Raw genomic sequence first — 17,023 nt, 5'->3', positions numbered from 1 at the left:
GGCTATCCCGTCACTCATCCCGCACATCATCAATCACTGGCGACGAAACCCGTAAAAACATTCTGAAACTGTGGGCCACATCGGGTCGTCGTGAGTCTGAGATGATGAGACATCGTGGATCGATTGCTCCTCCTGTTGGTGCCCAAGACGAATACATGGGAGGTAACGCAGGAGCTGCAGCAACGGTTGGAAATGCAGTTAGACACTTAGCACGACGTGCTTCATTTTTCGTTGGATTTGGAGGGAGTGCTGCACCGTCTGGAATGCCTACGTCTGCTCTTGACTTGGAGGGGTTGAAACCCAATGTGTCTGGAGGGACTTCACAAGGCAGTATGATTGGTAGTATAGCCGAACGTTCGAATTCTTCATTGGCTCCTCCTCCTCCGTCATCTCAACAGCAGCTACCGCAGCCGCAGCAACAACAATCAACGTCACAATTCCTCGGCTTGCCGAACCGTCCATCGCTTTACTCATCACTCGGACGAGGATCAGGACGGCGTTCATTGAGGGAGCATCCCGAGGAAGTCGAGCCTGTTGATGCTGATACCAAGCCGAGTGGGTCGACTCTCAGTCAAGGATCGAGTTTGAATAGTCAACACCTGCAGCAACAATCAGAGACACCTGGTGCTAGTAGGAAGAATAGCAAAGAGGGGATAGCGATTCGAAAGTTTGGACTACATAGTGTACAGAATAGTGGTGAGTCACCGTAGTTTGGAGATATGGATATCAAGTTATGTGCTGCTAGCACTCACGTTTTCGGTTATGAATAGGCGATTCGTTAGATCACCCAAGGCAAAGAGCAACATCTGCTGATTGATGATTGTTTGTATCTGTCAATCCGAAATCCTACGAAAGTAACATAATTTCCGAAGCTAGTTGTGTAAGATTCCACTGCTAACACACAATATAAAACAAGTAAACGAACATTCGATGTTGTTTTGAGCCATTGTAATCATTTCCTTCCCTTTCTTACAAACAACAACAGAGTAACTTTGCTACTAACCAATCCTTTTCACAACCATTTTCTTGTACAATTTTTTTTGTGTTCTACCTTTTTTAAAGCAATCTTTTGAGCAAACGAGTGGGATGCTGACGGGGTTCATATTTCTTTCACCAATTAAGCTATTTGCTGCAGCTAGTATCGTTCACGGTCACCAGACGGCCTGCTGTAGGGAGTATCGCGAGGGCGCCCCCCACCGTAACCTCCACTTGAGCCTCGGTCACCACCACGAGAACCTCCACCATAACCAGAATCACGTCCAGAATCACGTCCTCCCCCATAGCCTCCGCCACCTCTATCGTCACGACGGTCACCACCATAGCCTCCACCTCCTCGTCCGCCACCATACCCTCCGCCACTTCTATCGTCACGACGACCACCATAGCTGTCACCTCCAGAGCGAGGTGGGCGATCACCTGCTGGACGGTCGTTTGCCTAGTTGACGAAAAGTGTTGCAGTTAGTTTAAGATTGCTTGAGCAATCAATTGTTAAGGGTAAAGTTGGGGCTCTTGGCATATTGCATCACAATTGTAGATGTGATTGTTGACAGTTGACAAAATGCCGTGTAGCGAAGTAAAAACTCGGGTATAAGATTTATATTACTTACTTCAGTAACTCGAACAGCACGTCCATCCAAATCTTGTCCGTTCATGCCATCAATAGACTTGGCAACAGAAGCTGCGTCGGCAAAAGTGACAAATCCAAAACCACGGCTTCGTCCAGTTTCTGTTTACGAGTATAATCATAGAATGGGAGATTGCCGGTCCAAATAGAAGAGTAATCAAAAGAGAAGAGGAAAAAAAGAGACATGGTTGTCGTGTCAGATATTATCATCGGTTTACCAGTTTGTCGCTGCCATTTCACAAGTATCACAAAAACAGATTGATGAAGAGATATTATAATGCCCGATCGGATCCCACCACCAAATTCAAAATAACAAAGGTGCCGGTTGCTGCCCCCAGTGATGACAAGTAGCAAAAAAGCATAAAAACTGGCAAAGCAAAATTTCGGAGTGGCAAATGTCATGAGTCGCATCCATCCAGAGCAGTAGCACATTTCAAATGGTATATAACACCCAAATATCCGATGGCCAACTCTCATTCTCTCTCTCATGTCTGTTGTTTGTCGCATGCCGTTTTGATCAAATAGCACAAATGTTCACCTCTGTCCGTAACCACTCTCGATTCAACGACTTCCCCATAGGCTTCAAATGCTGTGCGTAATGATTCGTTGGTGGATGCCCTATTTAATTGGATAAAGTGGACCATGTTAGCTTACTTCTTGGCAAGTTGACTTCCAAACAATTTGAAGTAGGCAAAGTCAAGCATATATATCAAGATAAAGTGAACGGAGACGACGGATATCTTACCAGGCTAGACCACCAATGAAAATCTTTGCGGAAGGAGCTGCCATATCTCTTTGTTAGTTTGTTATTCTTGCAGCTTTGGCTGTTGTTTTGGCAGAAGTTTGGAGGGAGAAAAAACGACTGCTGAGTGAACATATTATGGAGACGAAGCACAGAAGTCTATCTTGGCTGATTTATAATTATCTATCATATAGGAACGTGATTGACTCTCCGGAAGACGTGTAACGTCTCAAGACATGGGATCAACACACTCACCTGAACGTCTGAAAGCTCTGCTCGCTTGGTTCAAGTCAAACGACATTTCCATGGACAAGATACGTGTTTCAAGCTCATCTTCATCGAATGGTCTGGGGCTGTGTATCATGGCAGCAAAGGATCTGAAGCTTGGTGATGTTGGTAAATGCACGCAAAAAAAGTCATATATATGAAAGTACCATAGTCAACTCTGTGACTGGTTTTGGTAACTCATCGAGCTTCCAACGAAGGTCATTTTTGTTAGCTTTGTGATCCAGATTCTTGTTATACGGCTCTGTGAATTCGTGTTGGAACCTTTGAGCTGTGTTTACAAGAGCCTGCCGCACAGAGACTCTCTGATCTCGTGTTTATGATATCGAATTGAGCTTACTCTCACTAACTCACTGCTTATTCTTCTTTAACTAGTCTGTGAAATCCCAAAAACAACAGTCCTATCCTGCAAATCAACAGCCATTGCCCACATACTCGAAGAACACGAAATCGCAGGTGTTTTAGGCCTCAGTCTCTCCGTCATGTTTGAAATCACTCAAGGAGTGAATTCACCATGGCACGAATACTTGATGACGATGCCAGAACGTGAGGATATACCGTTATTCTGGTCTGATACCGACTTGACGGAGCTAGCGTCAACTGATCTCGAAAGTAAACTAGCTAAAGATAAAATCTTGTTAAAAGCAGACTGGACAGACAACATTGTCCCAATACTTGAAGCAAACCAGGACTTGTTTCCACCAACCGTGTATAGCTACGACTTCTTCTTGAGAGCCATGTCGCTTGTAACATCACGTGCATTTCAGGTCGATGCATATCATGGCGACAGTATGGTACCGCTCGCAGATATATTCAATCATAAGACTGCTGGAGAGCACGTACATATAGAGTCTGATGCGGATGTATGTCTGATCTGTGGAAGTAATTGTGAGTGTGAGCATGTTATGGAGGCTCAAGATATGGATGTGGATGCAGAGTCATTGGATGTAGAAGATGGAGAAGCGCCAGAACTATTAGACGAATCTTCAGTAATAGGAGACGATGACGACGAATGGGACGATGTCTCCTCCGAAAACAATAAATACGAAAGCGAAGAAGAAGACGATATAGGAGACACACTCCAAATGAGGATAATAAAATGCTGCTCACGAAACACCGAAGTATTCAACACATACGGCTCCCACAACAACACAACCCTCCTCTCGCGCTACGCCTTCACCGAACCAAACAACCCATATGACATCACGTGTATCCCATGGCACAATATTATCACCGTCTTATCATCCCACCTCCCACCCAAACACCTCAAACGTGTCGAATGGTGGCAACAAGTCTGTGAATCGCTAGCAGACAACGATGATGTGGATATCACTGATGGTGTGCTTGTCCCGTATTTTGATTATAGTGGTGGGAGAAGTGCTGCGTTGGAAGGTGCGATACGGATTGCGTTTGCGCCTGTGGGGTTGTACAGGCAGTTGAGGAGTGGTGGGAGTGGTGTTGAGGTGTATTTGGGACAGTTAGGGAATAAAGGGTGGATTGTTAGAGAGACTAGAGAGGAGCATGTGCATGGTGAACATTGTGCTCATGATCATGAGCATGAAGATGAGGACGAAGGGGAAGAAGGAGAGGGTAATGTAAATGCAAAAGCAAGTGAAGAAATGGATGAGGAAGAAGAAATAGACACAGACGATAGTGATGAAGAAGATGAAGAAATGCCATCACCAACAGCATCCGTGACCTCATCCCTATCTCGCCAAGTTGAAGCCATATCCAAAGAACTAGCTGTTAGACGACTCACACAGTATCCAACTACATTGGAACAAGATATAGCTGAATTGGCGTCGTTGGTAAGGTTGAAATTCTCAAGCATCTTGTGTAGATGACAGCCCTTACATTTTTGCCACTTTTACAGGGACCTAGCCTATCACGCAAACGATTCGCATTGATTCTACGTATTGAGGAAAAGAAGATACTGAAACGAGTTGTTGATAAGAGTCTTGATAAGTCAAAAACCCCATAGAATAGAGTGGAAAACCGTATCAACAAAACACGTTTGCATAAACAATACCATTATGGAGGAGACAGAGAGGCAGTCTTTATAAATATAAATATCATGCAACAACAGAAAAGGAAATATAAGGTTAACAGCTTCACAAAACAACTACGGGTCTGGTTATGTTTTCTACTTCTCTTTAAAAGTCTCAACGAGATATTCGCTCCTCTAACAGTCCACTGTCCATTCCAAAAAGGGCAGTCCCAGCTGGCCCTCTCCCCCATCTAAAACCGATTATTCCGATGATACACATCCAGCTTAACCGCCCCATCCTCCTTCTTTGGCGCAACAGGCCCCGTGGCGCTCTGCCACCCACCCGCAGCACCCGACTGCGAGTACGCCGTCGATCCAGACCCCACGACAGCCGCAACACTAGGTGCCGCGCTAGGTGCCGCACTCGGAGCAGCAGATGGCGTAACGGGCGTAACCCCTTGCAACGTGCCCGCACCTTCAGCATACGGGTATGGATCAGCATAGCATACCGCTACAGGAGTTATCGTGAATCCAGCGCCCTGGATTAGATCAACGGATGTGTATCCAGCTAGGGCAGTGTTTTGCCAAAAGTCGTGCTCGAGGGATATGATGCCGCTGTCTGTAGGTGGGTTTGCAATCCATCCGTTTATTTCTTGTGGGACGACGGTCGTTGCTGCATGTTACCAAAAAAAGGGTATGAGTTTCTGATAGCAGCTTTTCTTTTCGGACATCATATTTACCGGTATCTAAGTGCTCCCAATCGTCTGTATCGCGATTCCTAAGAGATCCAGGGGTAAGAAATGAGTTGAATAGATGTATCAGGCTGAAAGGCTAAACTAGTTCTAAAAATGCAAGAACAACCGAAAAACATCCAGTGCCAGGAAGTATAATCTCACCATGTGACGATTTTGATACCCATTGCGTTTATGACGCCTCGGACTCTGTCGTCTAGGTCTCCATACGGTGGTCTAGTTGTTTGCAAATGCAAATATGAGGATTTTGTGCGGATAGGTAATACACAAAAAAAAAACCAAACTCAAACGATGTAGAATTGTACCTCATATACTTGGGAGTCACACCAATCACATCATGAATGATTTTAGCAGTCCATGTGATTTCCGAGATGATTACTTCATTGGACTGGTGTAGTACGTGTGTGATTGTCAGTCCAGTTGTGAATTTGATTTTTTCTGAAAGGGAATAGATCGAGAATGAATACGTACTCGTTCAGTCAGGTATGGGTGAGACCACTACAAACAAGGATAAAAAATCATCAGTGTTTGCACATGTCAACGAAAAAAAAGACACATGCCCAAAAAGCAACTTGCTTTACATCATCACCACCACCACTACTACCCCAAACTCACCGTATGAATCCCAATCTGGTGCCCAGCCTTATACGCCCTCAGCAACGGATCCGGATTCGCCAACACATTCCCCCCAATAACAAAAAACGTAACCTTGACCCCCTTCTGATCCAAATGATCCAGCAGTCCCGGCGTATACGGCCCACTCGGCCCATCATCGAACGTAACCCCCCACTGTTTAGGTGACGGACAAGATATGATATCTAGTGCAGAGTACGTCCATCCTGCAGGTGATGTCCGGACTGCAATGTTGGGGACTTTGGAGAGATCGTATTGCGATGTGAAGGCTGCGTTTGCGGGTGGTGATGATCCGGCGTCTGTGATGTATAGTGTGTCAGCATATGTGTGCAGGGATAGTGATTCGGAGGACCGGAACTACATCCCGGACCGCCATATCTCGAGTTTGGGTATGTGAGATGTCCGGTAAATCATTCCACAATTCCAGCTTTTCATAGTGTTGTCGCCTCGTTGTTATCCATATCCATAATTTTTTCTGCAGTCCGATTCCAGCAACATGGTTGTGTTATACGAGGAGGCTTACTTGGATAGTTATTAGAATTCAGCACTACATTAACCTGTCCATGTACAGCTGATATCAGTAGCGCTGATGCAGCTAGCAACCACTTCATGTTTCCTGTAAAGCACAAAGCGGTGTGGTGGGTTAGTGGTTGTAGCCAGGCTTCGGAGGGATAGATGGACGGTTGATCGTTGAGATCTATATGTAAAGAGTAATGCATGGTGTGTATCCTACCTCTGCGAGCCTCTTTACTTAGAGCGATCGTTGCGATGTTTGGAAGCGAAGTTCTTGAGCGGCGAAGAAGGCAAAATTACCAGGACACCCTAAGCAGGTGGAATGTTCGATAAGAAGGCAAGCGTAGTGAGGTAGAGAACACGTTCACAGGGTTGATCTTGCACTGAATCTATCGCGATCTATATTCCTATGCTTTCCTTTCCGCGTGATACGCTTATGCCCACCGCCACCAAAAAAAAAAAAAAAATGCTGGTGCAGACGTACTATTCTATTATATTCTACTCATCTGCATACACCTCTTGCTCACCAATTCGTTACGCGTGATACATCTTAACCTCCCACCTGGGAAACACCCTCTTATACAAACTCATACAAACCGTATCCTGCTGTTTCAGTACCCCATCAAAAATACACTTCATATGTCCTCTCGTTCCCAGACTCTCTTTTATATGACCGACTCTGCCCAGTTTCGTATACAGCTGAATAGGTTTAAACCATTCAATATCGGGAGGATTGTGGAACATGAATCGGATTACAGCTGATTTTTTATGGATTTTGAACGGATGGCCTGTGAGAATTATGCGTTTGGCTATTATGCGGGTTGGATCTGGGTCTAGAAGGGAGCCTGTTGCTATGAGGGTTGGATGGGAGTCTATTTGGAGAGAAGGTGTTGTGAGGAGCAAATCGTCAGTTTCTTGGCAAGTGTTTTTGCATCGCCAGATTGAAACATTACATACCTTCAGTCCACCGCATAACATCCTCCGCCTTAAACATCAGCACCGGTCCAGGCCCATACGTGACAGGCCCATATATAGATCCAACATTCGTTCTCCCGCTTTGCAGATACCGTTCAAACTTGTGTACGTTGTTGGTACCACCACGTGTATCTGTTGAGTATACTGGATTTGCGACGAATCGTCTGAATGCTGAAAAGACGACCATGGGAGTCTTTGATTTTATAATTGATGTGTCTTCGGATGTGCGAGTGAGGGAGAAGTGGATTACAGAGAATTTATGCTCGTGACGGAGGAGGGAGAATATTGTTATTGGGCGGGATGGGCTCATTGTTGCTGTGATTGGTTTGGGTGAAAAGATGTGTAAGTTTGTAGAATGAGGAGACACAGAAAAACAGTAAGAGCAGGATTCTTTATTGACACTAAAGCCATCAACAACAACTCACCATACGCATCCTTCCCAACCCCATCAATCCAAACACAAACCCTCTCACCAACACCAACAACAGAATCAACCGCCATCTTCAAACTCCTATTCTTGGTCTTTTTGAAGTCCTTAAACTGGAAAATCCTCTCATAATCAACAGGCAAACTCTCAAACGCATCCCACGGTGACGTCCTAAATGATTTCAGCCCTCGATATTTCTGGAATCGGATGCGTGCATCCATATCTCGAGGCGTGTCTACCTCGTCTGGGAATTCGAGATCTTCTTGTGCTGCTTTATGTAATGGGTCTTCTTCGTTGTTTTCGTTATCGTAAATCATGGTATCGTCAGGCTGTGATGGTGCTTCGGATTCTGTAGCGTCGAGATCTAGATCTTCGTATTCTTCGTCGTAGTCTTCGTCTGTTTGGTCGTTGGCAGGTGATTCTTTGCCCATCCATAGTGCAGATTCACTTTGAGGTGGCATTTCCTCTTCATAGTCTCCTTGCTGCATTTCTTCGTCATCATGGTCGTCATCAGAGTTATCGTTGCTGGCGACTTCATCATCCGAATCAACAATCCAAGCAGCTTGATATGCAGAAGTACCTTTCGGTACTCGTACAATTCGTTTCTTGGATGATGTGGTGTTTATGCTCTTGATAGATCCGTGCAAGGAGCTTATCGATGATCTGCGTGCCAAGCGCACTAAAGACATATAATTTAGTAAGGATGTGTAATTCACAAAAAACTGAACGGTTTTGTTGCCAAATAACTTACTGTCAGCATCATGTATCTCCTCATCAGTAGGCCAAGTCTGTTCAGCCTGCATTGGATCAGGCTCGTTGACTGCTACAAGAGACTCTTGTAATGCGTTTGGTTTGTCGAGGACTACTAGTTGGTCGACATTCATTGCACGTGTGCTTGTTGGACATGCAGTAACCTTTGCGACATATTTCTGTTAGATTGAAGTTTCCCACTAGCGCCAAAAACTAGAATAACAGAGTCTAAAATCTTACTTGTTTGATTTGATGAGATCCACTACCCGGCACATGCACCAACCGATTAGCAGACAACGGCATTCCACGCACATGTCCCGTAACCTTCAAACACTGACTGCCCTCATCATACTCTACACTCTCCGCAACAATCCGACTATATTTCTCTCTCCACGCATAATCCTTTGGTGTCGTATTCGTCAAATACCTCCCCAGATTCAGCACATCAGCATCAGCACCGATAGAACACAACTTATGTTCATGGTCTGGGAAATGAAAGTCCATGTATGACGTTAATGATTTCCGGACTTGGGATTGTTCTTTTATAGGCAGGGATTCGAGGTGTTGGACACATGAGAGTGTAGGTGCTACACCCTGCGTTTTAATACAAGACAGGATCAAGGTTCCGAATTCGTCTACTTCTTGTTCTGCGGATAGGAGGAAGAGGACTACGTCTGCGGCAAGACATGCGTCCAGGATTGCGTATAAATCACGGGGGACGGATATGAGGTGAAGGTTTTGTTTGAAGCGTTCCAACCTGAATAGATAGTTGTGTTAATAGGACCTACGAGGTGTGTAGTGCAGGAATTATCCTTTTTTTGGCTCCAAACATACTTTAGAATACCACAACCAGATTCCGGCGACTCTTGACCCATACTAGCGAATAGAGCATCGACAGCAGTCTTTGATCCAACATCAGGACATAACGGGATCACGGCCTATAAGAATATATTTGGTAGACAATCAGTGTCCTCTTGTGTCAAACTTGAATACGTGCTCGAGATCAACTTTTTTTTTGCGACCTACCACGACTTTTGGCACTCCATTTACACCCTGATACAGTCTCTGGCCCTTGACGACGAGATCTCTCTTCCTCTTTTGAATCAGCTTTGCAGTATTCCGCCTATCAGCCTTAGAGGACGAGACTCTTGATCCCACTGCCGAGTTGAGTAGTTCGTCCTTTGAAGAAACACGACCTTTGAGTTTTGTTTTCAGCTGGCCCTTGGTAGCATGCTTTGATTTGAATGGCTTGTTGGATTTCTTTGTAGTAGGCAAGTGCCTAAAGTTGGTCTCCTCTTGCACCATTTTGAAGCGATTGGTGTCTTATGTGTCAACAAGTGCGAAAAAAAAGAATGCAACAAAACACTAGATCCGTATTCACGGGCGGCCAGTGAACAACAAACAATGACGGTTTATAGGCTAACGGGACTACAAAAAGAAGTATTGGCACTATATAGAAGCTGCCTACGAGCCTGTAAAACTAAACCAACCGTAAGTGCGATTCAATATCTCAACAATGAATCAATCACACCAACTTCGTCAAGCACTCTCTTGCACATAGGAAACACGTCCACACTTTGAAAATCACGTCAGATCCCAATTTAGAGTCAATGCCGACACTATTCCGCGTAAAGATGTCCAGATGATTGAATACAAAATTCGGCAAGGCAGGAAACAGCTCGAACAATTGAAAATGCCATCTGTCGTCGATATATCATAGTACAAGAACGTTATATACACGTAGCCAAGCACTGCAACATACGGCATTATAGCACATATATCTAAGTAAAGTCAAAAGTCAAATGTTGTCAAATATGAATCCAAAAAATGTAATTCAGTTTGCGCATCTAATAGAAGAGTTAAAGGTACGACTGCTCGGATATAAGCTTGTACGATGTATCTAACTCATGATTTATTGATCAAGTTGAAGAAGAGAACGGGATGGATCAATTCTGGCATCGAACTGCCAGAGTCAATTTCTGATCATATGGTACTAGTGCCGCATCATATATTACATCATAACATCTAACGTTTTATATCCTACTTAGCATCGAATGAGCCTCCTCGCCTTACTCGCACCACCTACCCTCAACAAATCCCGTTGTGTGGAAATCGCCAGCACGCACGACATTGCCGAGTCGATTGTCGGCGACATTACCCCATTTGACGGGATATCTAAACAGGAAAAGCATAGCTTGGAAGCTGATGCTATGACGCGGATACAAGATATGCTTGGAAACACGGAGCATGCAAAACACATTCATGAATTGTGGCTGGAATACGAGAATTGCTCGTCGGATGAGGCCAGATTCGTCAAGGATTTGGATAAGGTGGAGATGCTGATACAGGCTTTTGAATATGAGAAGAGTACGTTGCTGGATGTCGGAGGAGTCTTTTTGTAATGGCTGGATTTAGGAGGGTGGAAAAGATCAAAGAACCGTCCTTAACTGTTGCAGCATACTTTGAAGTATTGCTTCAGAACGTGTTCCTTCAAAGTCGTCTCTTCACAAATCTTCATTTAGCAAGGTTCTAACCACTTCATTTACTCCCAAATTGGATTGACAGGAACCGACAAGGACCTATCATCCTTTTTTGAAAGCACACTGCACAGGTTTCAAACACCTACTGTACAAGCCTGGGTCACCGAACTATGTAAAGAACGTGATGAATTCCTCCTACATCGCAAGAAAAATGAACTCCTCTGATTCCAAGAAATGACACTCATCAGTTTGTAAAAGAATCATGTTTGCAAATCTGATTTATATAGATTGTTCGCATACAGGAAAATCTTTCTTTGGGCTAGCCTCATGTGTTCCTGTACACGCAAGAAAATTACGCGTGGGAAAAATAAGGAAGAATGAAAAAGTTTGGAATTCAATCTACACTCCACACACAGCAGAGAGTCAAAGGAAGCATGCGAGCTCAACAACAAGAAGCAAGAGAAGATATCAAGCGTGTACCAGCCATGGACTCACAGAAGGAGGATGCTAAACCAGTGACCAACGAACCAATTCCTCCACCCACATCTCAGACCAAACAACTCCAGCTTCAAGATCATGCATCAAGACTCGAAATCAATACTAGGGATAGACGATCCAGTGATGGAATTACATTGACGTCTCGTGGACCCGTCAGTGCTTCTCATATGGTATGTCTACCATCACACTGTGGTTCATTAATCACGTTTGAAGTTTTGAATCTTGAACCAACGATTTCATATACAAGCCAACAATCATATCATTAAAAATATTCTCCTTATATACATAGGATATATATCCTTCACGAAGACCCAGTTTCTCCCTCTTAAACGGCTCGCCAACCACACCTTCAGCCTTTTTCGCCTTTACATCTCCAGGAGGCTTTTCATCATCATCTCCAGGTCCATGGTCTTCACCATCTCAACGGTTTCCTGATCCGTCATCACCCGTGCATTCTCAAAGAGGCACTCCAACATCCGGTGCCCCGATTTCCATGCTGGTTGACCCTCTAGAACTCGAGACTAGCGAAACAACACCGTATGAACCACGAATTGGTGCTACATATCTTGGCGATGGTCGATATGCATACCCTATGATGCAACAGCAGCAACATAGACTTGCTTCGCAGACCTCGTATTCGAGACCTTATGGTGTTCAACATTTGCCACCACAGTCGCCAATCAATAATAACAGCCCCAACAGCAGCAACCGAAATATGCTACCACCACTACCTAGCCAATGGGTCCATGCATTCCCATCTCCTAATGGCACCCGTGACGCTTGCGAATACGAAGACCAACATCACCAGCAACAACCTGGCCGATTCTTTGTCCCCACATCCGTACTATACGAACCCAATTTCACTCGTTGTGCTTCAACACCACAATATGAATACCGAGAACAATCACAACCAACCAAATCACCAGTCAGTGACGCAACATCACCATCAATAACAAACCGTTCAATTCGATCTTCTACGTCACCTGTAAAAACACAGCCTAGAAGTAGTCAGATGCCACCAGTGTTCTCACGATATGGCAGCAGTGATGAAGAAGAGTATACTCCACAGATTGCCAGGAGACGATTGAATATGAGTGATGGGCGTGGAGCTTTAAGGCCAGTGCATAGAAAGAATGCTGGTGCTGCTGTACCGTATCCTATTATGGTTAGGAGGGATGTGAGTCCAGTGGCTGGATATCATATCAAGAGTGGTAGTCGTAGTGCTACGCAGCAATGGAGGAATGATGATATGGATGTCGATGAGAGGCAAGCTGGTTTTTCACAGCAGCAAAAAAACCTGGCCATCAACAATCACCATTGGTCATTCCCTCGCCAGGCATCAAATGCTCCTACTCACATCATACCAACACCACATCAACACCAACCTATATCACCAGCTACCATCAAATCTATCATATCTACCCCACGCCTTGCCCAAGCACAACTACAGGATGGTTCCAAGAAGCCACCACACACATTCGAAATCCTCGTCAAGCAAGCACTCGACTCCAAATCCGACAAGACAATGTCGCTTACTGAAATCTACGAATACTTGGAAGCCACGTATGCTTATTTCGCTGTCAAGGAGAATAAAGGGTATAAGGTATGTGCCAAATAAATACATGTGCAAACTTGTCATGCAAGGATGAGTCGCGTTCTCTTAAACGCCTTGGTTTATGTAGAGCTCAGTCCGACACGCACTATCCCACTCCAAGTTCTTTGCCTCTGTACAACCCAGACGAGGAGCTTATTGGACTTCCGATGAAGAACTGGTCAAGAATAAGATGCCAAAGAAGGTTGGACACAAGTTGTTGAAGAAGGGGCCTTCGTCTGCTAGTATGATTGAACATGAGGATGTTGTGGGAGAGTTCAAGGTGCCACGTGTGGCAATGTATATGGCTTCACCATCTTCGGCTTCGAGTAGTGATGGGCAGTATTATAGTCAAGGTCAAGCTGCTGCACAGGAGGGAATGTGAGGAGCATTGGACTCGGTTGAGACCCTTTATTAATGTCGTGTAGTTTATTATCTAAGTGTGCTATTTATAACAAACGCGTATCTTATTTGTTGTACAAAGTCAAAATACATTTTGCATTAGAGACGAAACGAATGCGCTGTTAGGTTTTTTTAGACTTTAGACCGAATGTTCCCTTTGTTGTTTTTTATCCCTCTATTTGGTGATGGCGGTGTTCTGCAAAACAACCTCATTCAGAGCAAACAAAACATTTCGCCTCAACCAAAGGGACCAGAGGAGCCACGAAGAGCGCAGGTCGTGTACACTACATGGTAATGTACCAATTCGGAATGCATCGCTACTTACATACGGACAATTCAACGGCTCAGTCTCACCAACACACTATCATGTTATGTTTTTTGACATGTATACAGGCGAACACTCCTCCTCCACTGTAATAGTCAACTGCAAAAAAGGAAGATATTCGAACTTGCCATCTTCTATTATCTGACAGCTAGCCCCGCCTCGGTTTGACCGCTACTTTTCCCTTAATGGCATACAATGCAGGAAATACATTGCAACAAGATGCCCAACAGCAGCAACAGCGCCAGCAATCAGGAGACTCTACAACCGACACAATCGCCAACATGTCGCTTATTGGATACAACACACGGCCGACGCCATCATCTGACAGCACAACGTCCACCATCCCTTCACCAAGCCAACAATTGGGACATCCCGTCCCAAGCCTGCTGTCAGACATGGACATGATGGATCGCGCAAGCAACGACGCAGCACGGTTTCGGAATGCTGGTGGTGCCACGCAGCAGTTTAATCCTCGCTGGGATAGTAATACTAGCAATATGGAGGGGGATTCAATTAGCATGAGTTCGAGTGAGACGTCATCGTCAGTCACGCTCGCGAATGCGAGAGGAGGGTCGCTGATGTCGCCATCGTATAGTGGGAACAGCCCGTCGTATTTCCAGCCGTATAGCAGTAGTCGCAGTACGACCTCGTCGACGTCGCCTGGGTTGTATAGCACGAGTCAAGACGGTGGGATGCTGACATTACGCACTCTGCCGTCTCCACTACCGGCTTTGAGCTCTGTTGTTATGGCTTCGTCATTTCCGTCTGGGTTTGGTAGTGGTAGTAGTTTCCCGTTTGGTGCTGCTCTACCACAGTCTCAACAACAGCAGCAGCAGAATAATGGGGCAAGTGTGCAGCAAGCCATGTCTGGATTATCAGTGCAACAGCAACAACAGCAATCGTATGGATCTGATTTGTTGAGGAATAGTTCGCCTTATCCTACACAGTTGCCGCTACCCTCTTCCCAGTCGTCGTTTACACAGTATAGTCCGTCGCCACAGCCGCAACCGCAACCGCCGCAGCAGTCCATATCTCAACAACAGCAACAGCAGATGCAGATGCAGCAACAACAACAGCAACAAATGATACAACAGCAACAGCAGATGCAGCAGCAGCAGCAACAAATGATACAACAGCAACAGCAGTTTCAGCAGCAGCAACAACAACAAATACAGCAACAACAACAATTTCAACAGCAGCAGCAACCACAACAACCACAACCACAACAGCAATACCTCCCACCACGTCTCCAAACATCCGTACCTCCAGACCAACAACAGCAGCAAAACGCAACCGGATCACCCATAATGTCATCATCATCACCGACAACTGCACGAGTGCATTCCAATTCCTCGTCACGACGGAGCAGCAGAGGTGCGCCCGCATCGAAATTCGATACAACGAATTTCTCGTTTGGGACTGATCAGCAGGGGAAACCACAGCAGTCGTATGCTACGATAATAACGTATGCGTTGCAGACTGCTACTGGTGGACAAATGACGTTGAATGATATATATGAATGGGTCATGCATTATTATCCGTATTTTAGGACGGCTGGTGCTGGTTGGAAGGTAAATTGCAAATGCCATCGACTACTATACTGTAGGCGTTTTTGTTGTGTTTTACTAACGGAATTTTCAATCAGAATTCAATACGGCACAATCTAAGTCTGAATCGAGCCTTTGTACGAGTCCCGCGTCCACCAAACGAAGGTGGTAAAGGAGCATACTGGACTCTAGATGCCGACTACACAACATCAGGAATTGGCTCACCACTTCGCAAACCACGATCAGTATCTGACCCACCATTCGGTGGCCGCACTCGAGCTTCAACAGACCCGCCGCTGCCGTATCGAGATCCAAGGGATCCGACTGCTGGAAACAATAACAATGGTGAAGATGGTGGAGGTGGTGACTCGTATAGTAGTACGAACAGTGCTCCAAGTACACGACGGGTTTCTGCCCAACCGTTTGCAGATCACATGTTTACACAGTCGTCATCGCAGAGTATGATGATGAGTAGTGGCGGTGGTGATTCGCCATTGTCGAGTCATCGCATGTCGATTACCAGTCCTGATACGGCCGTAGAACCTGACCAACGGAATATCACACAGTTGATGCCTCAGCAGGTGGATATGCTACCGTCGTCTGCAAGTTGGGTTGCACCGATTATTAGGAATATAAGTAGTGGTGGTGTAGTTCCAACACCGACACAACCGTACATAACACTACCGCAACCACAGTTACAAATGCAACAGCAGCAGCAGCAGCTCTCTACAAGTAGTATATCGTCAAGTAGTAGCAGCTCTGGGTCCATATTCCCGTCACTAGCACCACCAGCATCTATATTTACATCGTCACAGCCGTTTGGAATGATGCCCGGGCCGAGTCTACCTGTTGCTATGTATACTATGCAGCCACAGCAGCCGCAGCAGCAGTATGGATCACCGGGACTTGATCAGTCGGTATTCAGGAATAGAAGCGCATCGCAACCTCCTCTAGGAGCTACATTTGGTCGTGTTGATAGTCCGACAAATGTTGGTGGATCACCGCAATCAAGCTCACTGGTGTATAACCTGGTGCAAGGTCCATCGCCGAGTAGCTCGTCAAATAACAACGTGAGGAGAGCTTCAACTCCTGAATGGGGCCAACCGCCGTCACAGCAACAACAACAGCCAGGATATTCAATACGACCTGCACCTCCCTCATCACCACAGTACCGTGCCAGTGGGCTCAGCAATGTGCTGGCTACTGCTGCGACGACTAACGAGTATGACGGCCAGCAGCAGCAACAAGGGTTTCCGTATGACGATAATAGGCCAAGTACCACTAGTAGTAGTAATGATGATGATGGTGGGATGAATGTGAATAGTAGTAGTAACAGTGGTGGAGGCACACTGGGACTTTGGAATGTGAGAACGACACAGCAAACACAAAGCTATACATCGCTCGTTGTGAATAGTGTTGGTGGGAGTGGAGAGTCACAGTTAGGCCCGTCTTCATCACCTTCTGCAGGGCAGAATCAATAACTTATAAAGTG

The 17,023-nt window shown here is 45.5% G+C and overlaps 5 protein-coding genes across 5 annotated transcripts, besides 1 other annotated feature; 3 read left to right on the top strand and 2 right to left on the bottom strand.

Moving 5' to 3' along the window:
- Positions 1 to 1,135: 1,135 nt before the first annotated feature.
- On the bottom strand, positions 1,136 to 2,413 carry SmJEL517_g00803 (uncharacterized protein; the record flags this gene model as incomplete). Its single annotated transcript, XM_031166731.1, has 4 exons — positions 1,136 to 1,435; positions 1,608 to 1,726; positions 2,163 to 2,242; positions 2,370 to 2,413. 4 exons carry the CDS (start codon positions 2,411 to 2,413, stop codon positions 1,136 to 1,138), a joined length of 543 nt encoding a protein of 180 aa, XP_031027091.1.
- Positions 2,414 to 2,602: 189 nt separating this feature from the next.
- Positions 2,603 to 4,632, top strand: SmJEL517_g00802 (uncharacterized protein; the record flags this gene model as incomplete). Its single annotated transcript, XM_031166730.1, has 3 exons — positions 2,603 to 2,762; positions 3,027 to 4,459; positions 4,525 to 4,632. 3 exons carry the CDS (start codon positions 2,603 to 2,605, stop codon positions 4,630 to 4,632), a joined length of 1,701 nt encoding a protein of 566 aa, XP_031027092.1.
- Positions 4,633 to 4,889: 257 nt separating this feature from the next.
- SmJEL517_g00801 (uncharacterized protein) lies at positions 4,890 to 9,993 on the bottom strand (the record flags this gene model as incomplete). Its single annotated transcript, XM_031166729.1, has 14 exons — positions 4,890 to 5,311; positions 5,379 to 5,416; positions 5,535 to 5,606; positions 5,696 to 5,778; positions 5,862 to 5,888; positions 6,006 to 6,322; positions 6,547 to 6,720; positions 7,130 to 7,408; positions 7,494 to 7,826; positions 7,937 to 8,617; positions 8,690 to 8,867; positions 8,929 to 9,445; positions 9,523 to 9,626; positions 9,715 to 9,993. The coding sequence occupies 14 exons, from the start codon at positions 9,991 to 9,993 to the stop codon at positions 4,890 to 4,892; spliced, it is 3,504 nt and encodes a 1,167-aa protein (XP_031027108.1).
- A 337-nt stretch (positions 9,994 to 10,330) lies between these two features.
- Positions 10,331 to 10,408: a sequence feature (Short protein (SmJEL517_g00800, TPX37022.1) was converted to a misc_feature.).
- Positions 10,409 to 10,502: 94 nt separating this feature from the next.
- On the top strand, positions 10,503 to 11,090 carry SmJEL517_g00799 (uncharacterized protein; the record flags this gene model as incomplete). The annotated part of the gene is made up of 3 exons (XM_031166728.1): positions 10,503 to 10,553; positions 10,613 to 10,678; positions 10,737 to 11,090. The coding sequence occupies 3 exons, from the start codon at positions 10,503 to 10,505 to the stop codon at positions 11,088 to 11,090; spliced, it is 471 nt and encodes a 156-aa protein (XP_031027240.1).
- A 3,079-nt stretch (positions 11,091 to 14,169) lies between these two features.
- SmJEL517_g00798 (uncharacterized protein) lies at positions 14,170 to 17,012 on the top strand (the record flags this gene model as incomplete). The annotated part of the gene is made up of 2 exons (XM_031166727.1): positions 14,170 to 15,555; positions 15,630 to 17,012. 2 exons carry the CDS (start codon positions 14,170 to 14,172, stop codon positions 17,010 to 17,012), a joined length of 2,769 nt encoding a protein of 922 aa, XP_031027241.1.
- Between the last annotated feature and the right edge of the window lie 11 nt (positions 17,013 to 17,023).

This window comes from Synchytrium microbalum (assembly GCF_006535985.1).
Source record: "Synchytrium microbalum strain JEL517 chromosome Unknown SmJEL517_scf0003, whole genome shotgun sequence".
Taxonomy (NCBI): domain Eukaryota; kingdom Fungi; phylum Chytridiomycota; class Chytridiomycetes; order Synchytriales; family Synchytriaceae; genus Synchytrium; species Synchytrium microbalum.
This window is presented reverse-complemented; position numbering and strand designations above follow the sequence as displayed.